At 46.2% G+C, this 12,918-nt stretch overlaps 1 protein-coding gene across 2 annotated transcripts in view; it reads right to left on the bottom strand.

Annotated features, from left to right (window-relative positions):
* Nucleotides 1–1,542: 1,542 nt before the first annotated feature.
* GCAT (glycine C-acetyltransferase) overlaps nt 1,543–12,918 on the bottom strand; it is a 31,834-nt gene continuing 20,458 nt past the window's right edge. For both annotated transcript variants that reach the window (XM_068252125.1, XM_068252126.1), the window contains exons 5-9: nt 11,162–11,316; nt 10,120–10,202; nt 9,234–9,405; nt 4,542–4,663; nt 1,543–2,152 (exon numbers count right to left, since the gene is read on the bottom strand). In XM_068252125.1, coding sequence (XP_068108226.1) covers nt 2,001–2,152; nt 4,542–4,663; nt 9,234–9,405; nt 10,120–10,202; nt 11,162–11,316 — 684 coding nt within the window. In that variant the 3' untranslated portion in view covers nt 1,543–2,000. The remainder of the gene's footprint in view (nt 2,153–4,541; nt 4,664–9,233; nt 9,406–10,119; nt 10,203–11,161; nt 11,317–12,918) is intronic.

Below are 12,918 nucleotides of genomic sequence, written 5' to 3'. Positions count from 1 at the left end.
CCGCCTAGGCCATGGCCTAGGGCACCACAGGAGCAAGGGCACCACTGGTGCAGCATTTGCAAGCTTGCAAATGCTGCAATGAAGGGAGATCAGGCTAGCGCCTGACCGCGGTACTCTGCTGCTAGCCGCCTGTGCAGCAGCCACCTTGTTCTCTGTGCACGTTTGTATTGTGGCCGGTGGTTATGGACTTCGGCAGCATTGGAGACGGAAAGGGAGAGGAAGCTTCTGCACTGGAGATGAGTGGAGAAATGAGTGACACTGATAGCTGCTGCAGTGTGAAGGTGAGCTGGCTACCTATACTGAAAGGGGGGTGGGAAAAGGAGGGATTAAGGAAGTCATATGGTTACCTATACTGGAGGGAAAGGGAGAGGGGTCATCTGGCTACCTATACTGGAGGGAAGGGGGAGGGGTCATCTCGCTACCTATACTGAAGGGGGCGGTCTGGTGACAGTGGCCTAGGGCGGTAAAGAGTACAAATCCGGTCCTGAGCATAGATCGTATTTCAGCAGCTTCTGCAGAGGTGAGGTATATTTCCCTTCTCAGTCTTGTGTCACACTGAGCTGCTCTCAGCCAAATCAGTGAGGAGCAGGAATGTTATGCTGGGTACACACGTTGCGATTTCTCGCGCGATCCACGGGATCGATTCGATTATTTCCAACATGTTCAATCGGGTTTCGATGCATACAGCCATCGATTTTCCATATTAAGTATGCAAAATCGACGGCTGTATCCTTTGAAACCCGATCGAACATGTTGGAAATAATCGAATCGATCCCGCGGGAAATCGCAACGTGTGTGCCCAGCATTAGAGGGGAGATAACAAGCTTCTACCCAGCTAAGTTCCAGAATAGAGCCAGGCTGACTGACATAAGTTTCATAACGACAGAAACATTTATGATTATATTGCAATGCTTGCAACGCAGGGTCAGATTGTAGACTGCATAATAAACACAGAATGTATCTTGAGTTTATGGCTGCCAATCCGGCTTGAAATACATACACCACGGTGAGGAGCATGGAATAATTTTATTAAGTACTGGCCGAAACACTTAATTCATTAATTTACATTTATATTTGCATGAGTCTAGAACTAGGGGCACTATGGCGAAAGATTGTAAAAATGTAAAATATGTGCAAGCATAAACAAATAATAAGTAAGTTTTTTTCCAGAGTAAAATGAGCCATAAATTACTTTTCTCCTATAATGCTGTCACTTACAGTAGGCAGTAGAAATCTGACACTACCGACAGGCTTTGGGCTCGTCCATCTCCTCATAGGGGATTCTCAGCAAGGCTTTTATTCTTTATAAACTTATTCCCTAAATAGGATTTAAACAATGATGCTGGCCAGCTTCCCTGCTCGCTACACAGTTTTTTGGCAGTTGGACAGAGCAACTGCCATTCACTAAGTGCTTTTGAAAATAAATAAATCCCTGAGAATCCCCCATGAATAGATGGACTAGTCCAAAACCTGTCACTTCTGTCAGATTTCTACTACCTACTGTAAGTGACAGCAACATAGGAGAAAAGTCATTTATGGCTCATTTTACTCTGAAAAAAAACGTACTTCTTAGTTGTATGTTTGCACTTATTGCAAACTTTACAATTTTCCGCCATTGTGCCCCTTTAAATGAGATGCTTGAGATTCTCTGAGAGTGTAGTTAACAGCTTGATTGGCCGGCCAGGCGATATGTGGTCCAAGCAATGGCAATTGTACATTACTAATATTGCCTCTTCTTTAAAGTACATAAATATCGCCATCATTTTCTGCCGTTTCAGCACCAGGGGGCGCATGACCTAGGCAGGGCATGGCATGTGCTGGTGGGTGGAGTTTAAGACGTCAGGCTTTCTGTGCCTATAGACTCTTCAGAGGTAAATCCGTTCCCGCCTTTAGGCAAGTATTGTATTAGGAATGAATGCCCTTGCGTTGTATAAAACCTTTCAGCGTGACGGGAGGTCCGGACCCCAGAGGCGATGGCCAGCCACGTGTCCGCCAGTATCTCACGACACCACGCCATGTTTCCGGCCCACCTCTGTGAACGCCTGCACGCAATTGTCAATGTCCTCATCCCTGTGCGCTGCCGAGATCTGAACGCGGATGCGAGCTTTGCCTTTGGGCACCACGGGGTAGCTGAACCCGATGACGTAGATACCTGGAAGGAAATAAAGGAAATGATGGTAAGGAGGACGAGGAATACGTGATGAGCAGATGCAGATTCCGATTACTATAAAGAACTGTGTGAGACGGGTTCAATTTACTGTCAGCAGAAAAACAAAAACTCACTTCAGGTTAGCTGGAATTTTGCAAAAAAAAAAAAAAAAAAAAAAAAGCACCTCATTCCTTCACAGTATTTTACAACCCTAGTTCATGCCTTCATCACATCACGGCTAGACTCAGGGCCGGATTTAGGCCAAGGCCACCTAGGCCATGGCCTAGGGCACTACAGGAGTAAGGGCACCAAAGCAGCATGGTTGAACTGGTGCAGCATATGCAAGCTTGCATATGCTGCAATGCAGGGAGGTCAGGCAAGCGCCTGACCGTGGTACTCTGCTGCCAGCCGCCTGTGCAGCAGCCACCTTGCTCTCTGTGCACGTTTGCATTGTGGTGGGCGCTTATGGTCTTGGGCAGCATTGGAGGCAGAGGGTAAGAGGAAGCTTCTGCACTGGAGAGGAGCGGAGAAATGAGTGACTCTGATGGCTGCTGCGGTGTGAAGGTGAGCTGGCTACCTATACTAAAAGGGTGGTGGGAAAAGGAGGGATTAAGAGAGTCATCTGGCTACCTATACTGGAGGGAAAGGGGGGAGGGGTCATATGGCTACTTATACTGGAGGGAAAGGGGGGAGGGGTCATATGGCTACCTATACTAAAAGGGTGGTGGGAAAAGGAGGGATTAAGGGAGTCATCTGGCTACCTATACTGGAGGGAAAGGGGGGGGGAGGGGTCATCTGGCTACTTATACTGAATGGGGGCAGCTGGTGACTGTGGCCTTGGGCAGTAAAAAGTACAAATCCGGCCCTGAATAGACTATTGCAATGCCCTCTATGTAGGCCTTCCAAATAAAGACCTACACCGCCTGCAGCTAGTACAGAATGCTTCCGCAAGACTGTTACCAAGCCAACCCCGCCATTGCCACATAGCACCAACCCTTCACTCACTACACTGGCTACCCATAAAATGGAGAATCTTTTCCAATATTGGCATCAGACGCGTAGCTTGGGGTGAGCAGGGTGCTTATTATTTTTTTTTTGTTACTTTTATTTCCGCCGCGCCAGGCCGCCGTCTTCCGGCCCGATCTCCATCTCCCTCTCCCAGTGACGTCACGTCGGCGCACCGCTGCGCAGCGTCCAAGATTGCAGTGGAACGCTGCGCAGAGCGGAAAACTGGCAGTCCCAAGCCTTTCGCTCTGCCCGGGTGACGGGGGGAGGAGCAGACAACGCTGGGAGTAGGGAGCCTGCACAGTGTGAGTGGTCGCAGCCAGAGCCAGCCGCAGCCAGCAAGCCACAGCCACCCACCACCGAGCAAGACAGCTAGTAAGTGCACAGCACCACTCACTGTCTCCAGCACCAGGCCAGCCAGCCGCTGACTGCCCACCTGACTCATTTGAAAAAATATATACAGTCCAGCCTGGGCCTCCCCCCCCCCTCTTCCCCCCCCCCCTTCCCCCCCAGCCAGGAAAAGATCATAAGTCAGAGTCAAACAGCACTAGTGGACTGGACACTGGACTAGAATATGGCAGGCAATACTTATATTGCTTTTTAATAAGCAAGCAAGCAAGCAAAGCAGAGTACATAGTCATGTCTCTGACAGTCCTCAGAGGAGCTCACAGTCTAATCCTACTACACTCCTAGTGTACTGTCCTACCATATTATGCATTTACACTCACCTAAAGGAACACCATACTAATACGGCGTTTGACCCCCCTTTCGCCTTCAGAACTGCCTAATTCTACATGGTATTGATTGAACAAGGTGCTGAAAGCATTCTTTAGAAATGTCGGCCCATATTGATAGGATAGCATCTTGCAGTTGATGGAGATTTGTGGGATGCACATCCAGGGCACGAAGCTCCCGTTCCATCACATCCGAAAGATGCTCTATTGGGTTGAGATCTGGTGACTTTGGGGGCCATTTTAGTACAGTGAACTCATTTTTATGTAATTTTTATGTAAAATGTTCAAGAAACCAATGTGAAATGCTTTGAGCTTTGTGACATGGTGCATTATCCTGCTGGAAGTAGCCATCAGAGGATGGGTACATGGTGGTCATGAAGGTGGCCACACCACTTTTTTGGCGTGGCGCAAGTGTCCCTTTAGGGGGCGCACTAATAGTCTTTGTCCCTGGGTGCTGAAAACCCTAGCTACGCCTTGCTCAAGAGTGGGTTCATCGAATGGCGTCATAAACAATTTGTTATGGGGCCCATAATGTCTAGCTATGCCACTGAAGTGCACATTCTATTAAGGCAAAAAAAAAGGAAAAAAAAAATACTTCAGAAAAAATAAATAAATAGAGTAACGTGAAGTCCTTCGTGGCCACTGGTACACACCTCTTTCTAACAGGTCATCTGCAATTGTAGCAGCGAGTCTTGCGTCTCCCAGCATCACCGGGCATATCGGATGGCCCATCCCGCCAATGGTGAAGCCAGCGGCGGCCATCTTGGTCCGGAACCTGAGAAATACCACAGTAAATGTTGTGTGAAACATTCAGAGTGATAAAACCGTTTACCTGCTGTGTTACATGTATGAGGGGTGGAGCCACAGATCACTGGTGGTGACGCCTCAGCCTGAGTCACCTCTGCTCCAGGTCTACAGGGCTACATCACTACCTAGAATACCGTGGTCCTTCAATCTCTGCACATCGTGGCTGCACATCTGAATGGCGTACCCAGCTGCCCCAACCTGAGAAGTTCTAAAGGGCAATCCTTGGCTTCTTAAAGGGATACTGTAGGGGGGTCGGGGGAAAATGAGTTTAAGTTACCCGAGGCTTCTAATGGCCCCCCACAGACATCCTGTGCCCGCGCAGCCACTCACCGATGCTCCGGCCCCGCCTCCAGTTCACTTCTGGAATTTCTGACTTTAAAGTCAGAAAACCACTGCGCCTGCATTGCCGTGTCCTCGCTCCCGCTGATGGCACCAGGAGCATACAGCGCAGACCAAAGACCATACTGGGCTTGTGCAATACTCCCCTGGTGACGTCAGCGGGAGCGAGGATGCAGCTGCGCAGGCGCAGTGGTTTTCAGACTTTAAAGTCTGAAATTCCAGAAGTGAACCGGAGGCGGGGCCGGAGCATCGGTGAGTGGCTGCGCTAGCACAGGATGTCTGCGGGGGAGGGGGGGGGGCCATTAGAAGCCCTGGGTAAGTTCAACTCATTTTCCCCTGACCCCCCTACAGTATCCCTTTAAAGTGTGGAAAAATCCATACATACCTGGGGCTTCCTCCATCCCTGAGACCTTTAGTTGCATTGCGGTCCTCCCAAGACGTCTTGTTCCACCGCTAGGGTCCCCTGTCTTCAGTCCAGGCATACTGAGCACGCACAGTTTGGCTGCCCGTTTGCGGCCGTCCTGCACCGTACCCTTGGACTGCAGACACTTCAGAGGACCCTAGCGATGGAACGACAAGTCCCGGGAGGACAACAAGGGAGCCAAAGGTCTCAATGGGGATGGAGTAAGCACCAGGTATGTATGGATTTTCCTCTCACCGCTGTCTCATGTACACTTTACATGACACAGACTCTGTTCTGGAACTTTTTGTTCACAGCGTGGAGGCTAGATTGCTTTCCCAAGGGATCACATCCCGATCCCTGTGGGTGACAGAAATTGAAAGTGTGTACGCTGCTTAAAGGATGACTGAAGTGAGAGGGATAAAGAGGCTCATCTAAGTGATTGTGTCGTCTCGCACACACTACTGGATTGAGCATTGGTAAGACAAGGGAGTGCTGCAGCTGTAGAAGGCGGATGACACCCCCTGTTGGCACATCCAATAGGCAACGATCTGTCTGTCGCAATACTCATGAAGTAGAAGTGGGAGAGTGGACTCCTCTAGACACTCACTAGCATGACATGTATCCAGCAGGCAGCGGCAGACAGACCATTGCCTACAAGCAAATCTTGCCTTGATAAAGAAACCCTACATGGTTTCAAAATGTGGCTTTCTTATTTATATGGAATTGAACTGATAAAGAAATATATTAGATGTGTCAGCTTTCTGCCTTACATAAAAGGGATAAAGAGGCTGCCATATTGATTTCCCTTTAAACAATACCAGTTGCCTGGCTGTCCTGTTGCTTGTCTGTCTCTAATACTTTCAGCCATAAACCCTGAACAAGCGTGCAGATCAAATGTTTCTGACTGATGTCTGACTGCATTTGATGCATGCTTGTTTCAGGAGGGTGATTCAGACACTACTGATGCATGAAAAATTAGCAGGATGCCAGACAACTGGTATTGTTTAAAAATAAATAAATACGGACGTCTTCATATTCCTCTTGCTTCTGTTGTCCTTTAAAGGCTGATACACACGCTAAACAAAACTGTCTGATTGTGTGTACGCGTGCAAACGACTTGACGAGCTGATAACGGTCAAATCTATGTTGGCCTACGGTTGCCTAATATTGTGCAGTTGATCCGTGTGTATAAGGCGTTTGAACGACTGTTAAACGACTTGGACTTGATGTAATGACATACAGGTCGTGCGGTACTTCCGGTCATTCGGTTCATCGTGTCGTGCGGGTGGTCGTTTGCACGTTGGGCGCTTGTTGAACGTGTGTATGTAGCTTCAGTCTATGCATGCATATACAGTACATCAAAGTTGCACACTTGTTTACAGATTATTGGATGTGTATTCTTGCTAAAGGGACTGAGCTTTTAGCGGATATTACAAATATTGGGATTGAGGATTTAGCGAATTTTTGGTGTTCATTTTTAGCACCAAATAAAAAGGATTGGTAGGCAACCCAGCGATCACAACACAAATCTCAAACCACACATCACCGCGAGGATGAAATAGAGGCGCTGTGAAAAAAGGGTGCAGGATGGAGCCGAAATCATTATTTTCCGGTAAGGAGAGCTAAAATATCGGTTTACAAAGAAATATGGCTTAAAATTAGCAATGGTCTCTAAAGTGTTTTTTAATTACATAAGACACTCCTGACCATAAGACGCACCCAGGTTTAGAGGACACAAACCAGGGGAAAAATCTATACTAAACCTGGTGCCTCCCTGGTGAAAGGGCTTCTGGGGGATTATGTCCCCTTCCCCCCCCCCCTTGTACCTCGTGTGTCCTCCTCTGTCCTCCCTGTATCCCCCTTGTGTCCTCCTATGCCCCTTGGTGTCCCCGTGTCCTCCTCTGCATGGGCACAGTACAGGAAGTCCCCGACATTGCGGTGGGTTGGAGGTTTGTATTGGCAGGCATTCACAAGTCAGGAACTCCCTGCCAGAGCAGGGACAAGGTCCTCCAGCACCCAAGGCTGAGACACCAAAATGCGCCCCTCCATCCCTCCCACCCCAGCTGTCACACACTGATTGCTATTAGAATAAGAGGGGCAAAGGGCCCACAACCTCCCCAACACCTAAATATCTAGTTATCTGGCTTGCAGTCACTGCTATGTATCCCCTTTTCTTATTTCTTTCTGCTTCATACACAATTAGGAATGACAGCTGAATGAATTGTGCGCCCCCTCCTACACTGCGCCCTGAGGCTGGAGCCTCTTCAGCCTATGCCTCGGCCCGGCCCTGCTCCCTGCATTTGGACTATAAGAGGCAGTGACTTTTTTCCCAACTTTTGGGGGAGAAAAACTTATAGTCTAAAAAATACAGTATTTTAAGTATTCCACAGCCATATACAGGTATTTTAAGTGTAATCGTGTGTACGTCTTACATGTAGCCGAAAAAAAGATTACAGAGATTTACTACTACTAAACCTAACCCTACTCTCACACAGAGCCCTCCTTCTACTGATGCCTAACCCTAAGACTCCCCTGGTGGTTCCTAACCCTAAAACCCCCCTTCCTAACACCTAACCTTAAAACCCCCTTTCTCTGCTGCATAGGATAATTAAACGGCCACTATCGCAAAAAAAAAAGTAGCCCGTTAAAATCGACAGAACCAACAGGTTTTGTTGCAGTCCATCTCCTCATGGGGGATTCTCAGTGTTTTCTTTGTTTTCAACAGCATTTCTTGAACAGCAGTTTAACTGCCAAAATATTATTATTATTTAGTATTTATGTAGCACCAACATGTTCCGCAGCGCTGTACAGAGTATATGGTCTTGTCATTAAATGTCCCTCAGAGGAGCTCACAATCTAATCCTACCATAGTCCTATGTCTATGTATGTATTGTGTAAAGCATGTATCATAGTTTAGGGCCAATTTTAGGGGGGAGCCAATTAACCTATCTGTATGTTTTATTTGGGGGTGGGGGTGGGAGGAAACCAGAGTGCCCGGAGGAAACCCACGCAGACACGGGGAGACCATACAAACTCCTTACAGATGTTGACCTGGCTGGGATCGAACCGGGGACCCAGCGCTGCAAGGCGAGAGCGCTTAATAGTAAGTAAATAGTAAGATACCAGCCAGCCTCACTTGCACATTATTTTGTCAGTTAGACTTTGCAACTGCTGTTCAGGAAATGCTGTTGCAAACAAAGAAAACCCTCAGAATCTCCCATGAGGAGATGGACTGGCCCAAAACCTGTCGGTTCTGTCAGATTTTAACTGCCCACTTTTTTCACGATAGTGGTCCTTTAACGAAATTATGATTGTCAAAATGATTTTTAAAAAAAGTAGAATATCAAAACGTTGAAAAGTTAAACCAATAATTTACAAAAATGATCATTGTCAAAACGAATTTCATCACAATATTTTTCAAACCACTAATTCTGAAAACAAAAACAAAAAAAAGTGGTTTGATGGCTGCTGCACCTGGCACCCAAATCGTCCAGTTTGGCACCCAATAGCCGATATTTAACATTACAGTGAATGGCAGCGCCGGATTTGTCCACTCCTCATATGCGCCCAATTTTCCTGCCTCTCACATCACCTATATATGTATTTGTGTTGTTGGATGTCCTGATTGTAGAGAACTACTCATGTGTCTGTGCTCACCGCTATTTGTTTTGCAATATGTACAGCGCTACGGAAGACGTTGGCGCTCTATAAATAAAAAATAACCACAATGTCAGCTGTCTCAGATGGAGAAGTTTTCCCAATCCAACAGTTTATCTTCATTGTCATAAATGCTCACCGAGAAGTCTTAGCAGCCATAGATTGAGCAATCGCATTGCTTTCCATTAGGAGGTCCAGAGCTTTTGAGGCGCTGCCCACCACGGCTGGAGGTAGAGTATTGGAGAAGAGGTACGGCCGGGAGCGCTGCCGCAGCAAGTCAATTACAGGCTTGGGACCCGTTGTGTATCCACCTACAATGGAATGGAACAATTATCACTATTACTAACATCTTCTGCAGCACTTTACAGAGCACATAGTCATGTCACTGACTGACATTTTTCTATCCTCAGAGAAGCTCACAATCTAATTCCTAACAAAGTCATAGTATAATGTCCTACCACATTATTATTATTATGCATCTTTACAGCACTGATACATTCTGCAGTACTTTACAGAGTACATAGTCATGTCACTGAGTGCTCTCTCGCTTACAGGAAGTGAAGGGAGGACGGGAAACTTTTAATCTTTAGAAAGATTGCGGCTTCTAAAAGAAGCCGTTGGTCTTTCTAACGGGGACTTAGATCAATGAAAGGGAACTGTGTTCCCCTTCATTGAGCTCCGGGCTAACGAACGGCAGCTCGGGAGCACGCGGGAGAGAGCAGCAGCAGCCTTTTGGACGTAATAGCAATGTCCAAAAGGCGAAAGTAGTTAAACGCAGAAATAGAATTTGCCAGATTTTACTTCCTTGGGTAATACATTCCAAATTTGAATCCCTCTTACTGTAAAGAACCCTTTCCTAAAAAAATGGTGAAAACTTTTATCCTCTATGTCCCTTAGTGCTTTGCACAAGAATGTGCACCCTGCTGCTGCCTTCTGTCTTTTTCTTTAAGTCTTGTTGTGCTTAAAAGAAAGTACGGTCAGGTTGTTATATAATAGATAGAAGGCACATTTTTCATGTCTCTGACCTGCAGCTCCACCCAACGCTTTGCCGAGCGTGGAGTTCACGATAGTCACTTGGTCCGTGACTCCCAGGAGTTCATCTGTGCCGCTGGCAAGAGAAAGAAACAGGTCAACAAAAACAACAAGGAATGATGTAGAGAGGAACGCTACTGAATATAACTTAAAGGGGAACTCCAGCCTAAACAAACATAGTGTCATTAAGTTACATTAGTTATGTTAATTAAAATAGATAGGTAATATAATCTCTTACCCACCCTCTTTTAAAAGAACAGGCAAAGGTTTGATTTCATGATGGCAGCCATCTTTTTGGTTGAAAGGAGGTGACAGGGAGCATGAGACACAGTTCCAACTGTCCTGTGTGCTGATCACACCTCCCAGCTGCTAGGCAACGTGAACAACAACATAGGAAATCCCATCGTGCTCTGCACAGCATCATGGAAAAAAAGCCCAGGCTTTTTTTCTTTGATGGGTGGAGCTTAGATAAAAATGCAGCTAAATATGATGCTTTGGTAAGAAAAACAAAGTTCTAATGCTGTGAAACTGTTAAAGAAACACCAAGCCTTCTCAGTTCTGCTAAGTAGATTCTTAGTCCGGAGGTTCACTTTAATGAATAAAAGTGCTTATTTTTTTATACAATATTTATTTATAAATATTTTAGTCAATATTTGCCCATAGTAATATCTTCCTCACCCCGATTTACATTCTTAAGTTTATCACAGGTGGCAAAATCGTTACTGCTGGCAGGTGAATCACTGCGGAATGTGTGTTTGTTGTGTTTTAGGGTTAGACGTCAAGAAAGGGTGTTTTAGGGTTAAACATCAGGAAGGGGGGGTAGGGTTGGAAAAGAGGGTTCTGTGTGAGAGTAGGGCTAGGTTAAGTTGTAATAAACTATCGTTAATATATACCAATATTTTATTACAATAATTTGAAATATTCACATTTCAAAAATGATTAACGAAAACATGCGCCCATTTTCTTTGCGCCCCTGTTTCATGTCCTGTGTGTATACACTATATATTCATTGTGTTCACCTTAATTTTCCCTTACCGGCCGTTTGGTCCCATGAACCCGGTGGCGTGACATTCATCTATGAACACTAAGGCATTGTAGCGTTTTGCCAGGTCACAGATCTCTCGAAGCGGAGCGATATCGCCGTCCATAGAGAAGACGCCATCCGTGGCGATAAGGCGGAGCCGGTGTTTCTACAAAAAGAGAATATTTGCAGAATGAAATGTACAGACCGGACCACCGATACATTCACACCAGTGGAGTCTGTCAATGAGATTTCGCTCATGTCTCGGAATCGGGTCGGTCCAAATCGCAAGGAACCGCATTTGTTTGACCCAGCGCAATACTACATACATTTTGCAATGCATTTGGATACAAGCTGAAATTATTTGTATCTAACTGACCATCTCTGTGATGGAGCAGAGTGATCTGTACACGCAGATAGGCACCCAGTATAACAAGTTAGAACTCTTTACTAATGGAAACATGTTGGAGGTTTAAAGAGAACCAGAGATGAAGCACCCTCTTGTATTTTACCTTATAAATCAGTGGGAGCATGACAGTAAACACCTAATCTGCTCTTTGTTTCATTGTTCTCTGCTTAAAGAGAACCCGAGCTGGGTTTGAAGAATATTATCTGCATACAGAGGCTGGATCTGCCTATACAGCCCAGCCTCTGTTGCTATCCCAAACCCCCCTAAGGTCCCCCTGCACTCTGCAATCCCTCATAAATCACAGCCACGCTGCTGACAAACAGCTTGTCAGAGCTGGCTGTTTTTATCTCTATACTGTCAGTCTTCTGCTCTCCCCGCCTCCTGCAGAACTCCGGTCCCCGCCTGCATCCCTTCCCTCCCTGCTGATTGGAGGGAAGGGACGGGGGCAGGGACCGGAGCTATGCAGGAGGCGGGGGAGCAGCTGAGACTGACACTCCAGATGTAAACACAGCCTCACAGCACGGCTGTGATTTATGAGGGATTGCAGAGTGCAGGGGGGCCTTAGTGGGGTTTGGGATAGCAACAGAGGCTGGGCTGTATAGGCAGATCCAGCCTCTGTATGTAGATAACATTCTTTAAACACACCTCGGGTTCTCTTTAATCTGACTGGTATGACCTCTGATAAGAATCCCCGACTGAGCACTCAGTCTAGCTTGGCTACTGAAAGATTATAGCTGAGTCTGTCTTCTCTGGTGTCTTTTCAAGCCCAAGCCTGCCCCCTTGTGGCTCTGCCATAATGACTCAGCTATAATTATTCCCTGCAAAGCCAGACTGAATGCTCAGTCCAGGGATTCTTATCACAGCTGATAACAGACACTTAGCAGTGAGGATGAAACAGAGCAGGGTAGGCGTTTTCTCTAATGTTCTTACTGATATATATGGTAAAATACACAAGGGTGCTTCGTCTCTGGTTCCCTTTAAGAAGTTTAAACTGCAGCATAGTAAAACATCCACTAGATGTCACTAACTGTATGTATAATGTGATGTTGATCTGAATGGGATTGTTATTTCCTGTATTCACTCTATTCTCTCTGTTCTAAGTAAGCAGCATTTCCTGATGGTGGTGTGTGATATATCGCTGCATGTTTTTCTTCAGTAAAGAGTTCTGACTTGTTATATTGGGTATCTGCGTGTACAGAACACTCTGCTCCAACAAAACATGCAGATATTAAACTTACACCACCATCAGGAAATGTAGCTTACTTAGAACAGAGACAGAGAACAGAGAAATCACAATACCATACAGATTATTACTTCACTTTACACACAGTGACATCTTGTGGTTGGTTTACTATACTGCCG

The sequence above is a fragment of the Hyperolius riggenbachi genome, chromosome 9, assembly GCF_040937935.1.
Source record: "Hyperolius riggenbachi isolate aHypRig1 chromosome 9, aHypRig1.pri, whole genome shotgun sequence".
Lineage (NCBI taxonomy): Eukaryota > Metazoa > Chordata > Amphibia > Anura > Hyperoliidae > Hyperolius > Hyperolius riggenbachi.
The sequence above is the reverse complement of the archived record's forward strand: the minus strand, read 5'-3'. Positions and strand labels throughout refer to the sequence as shown.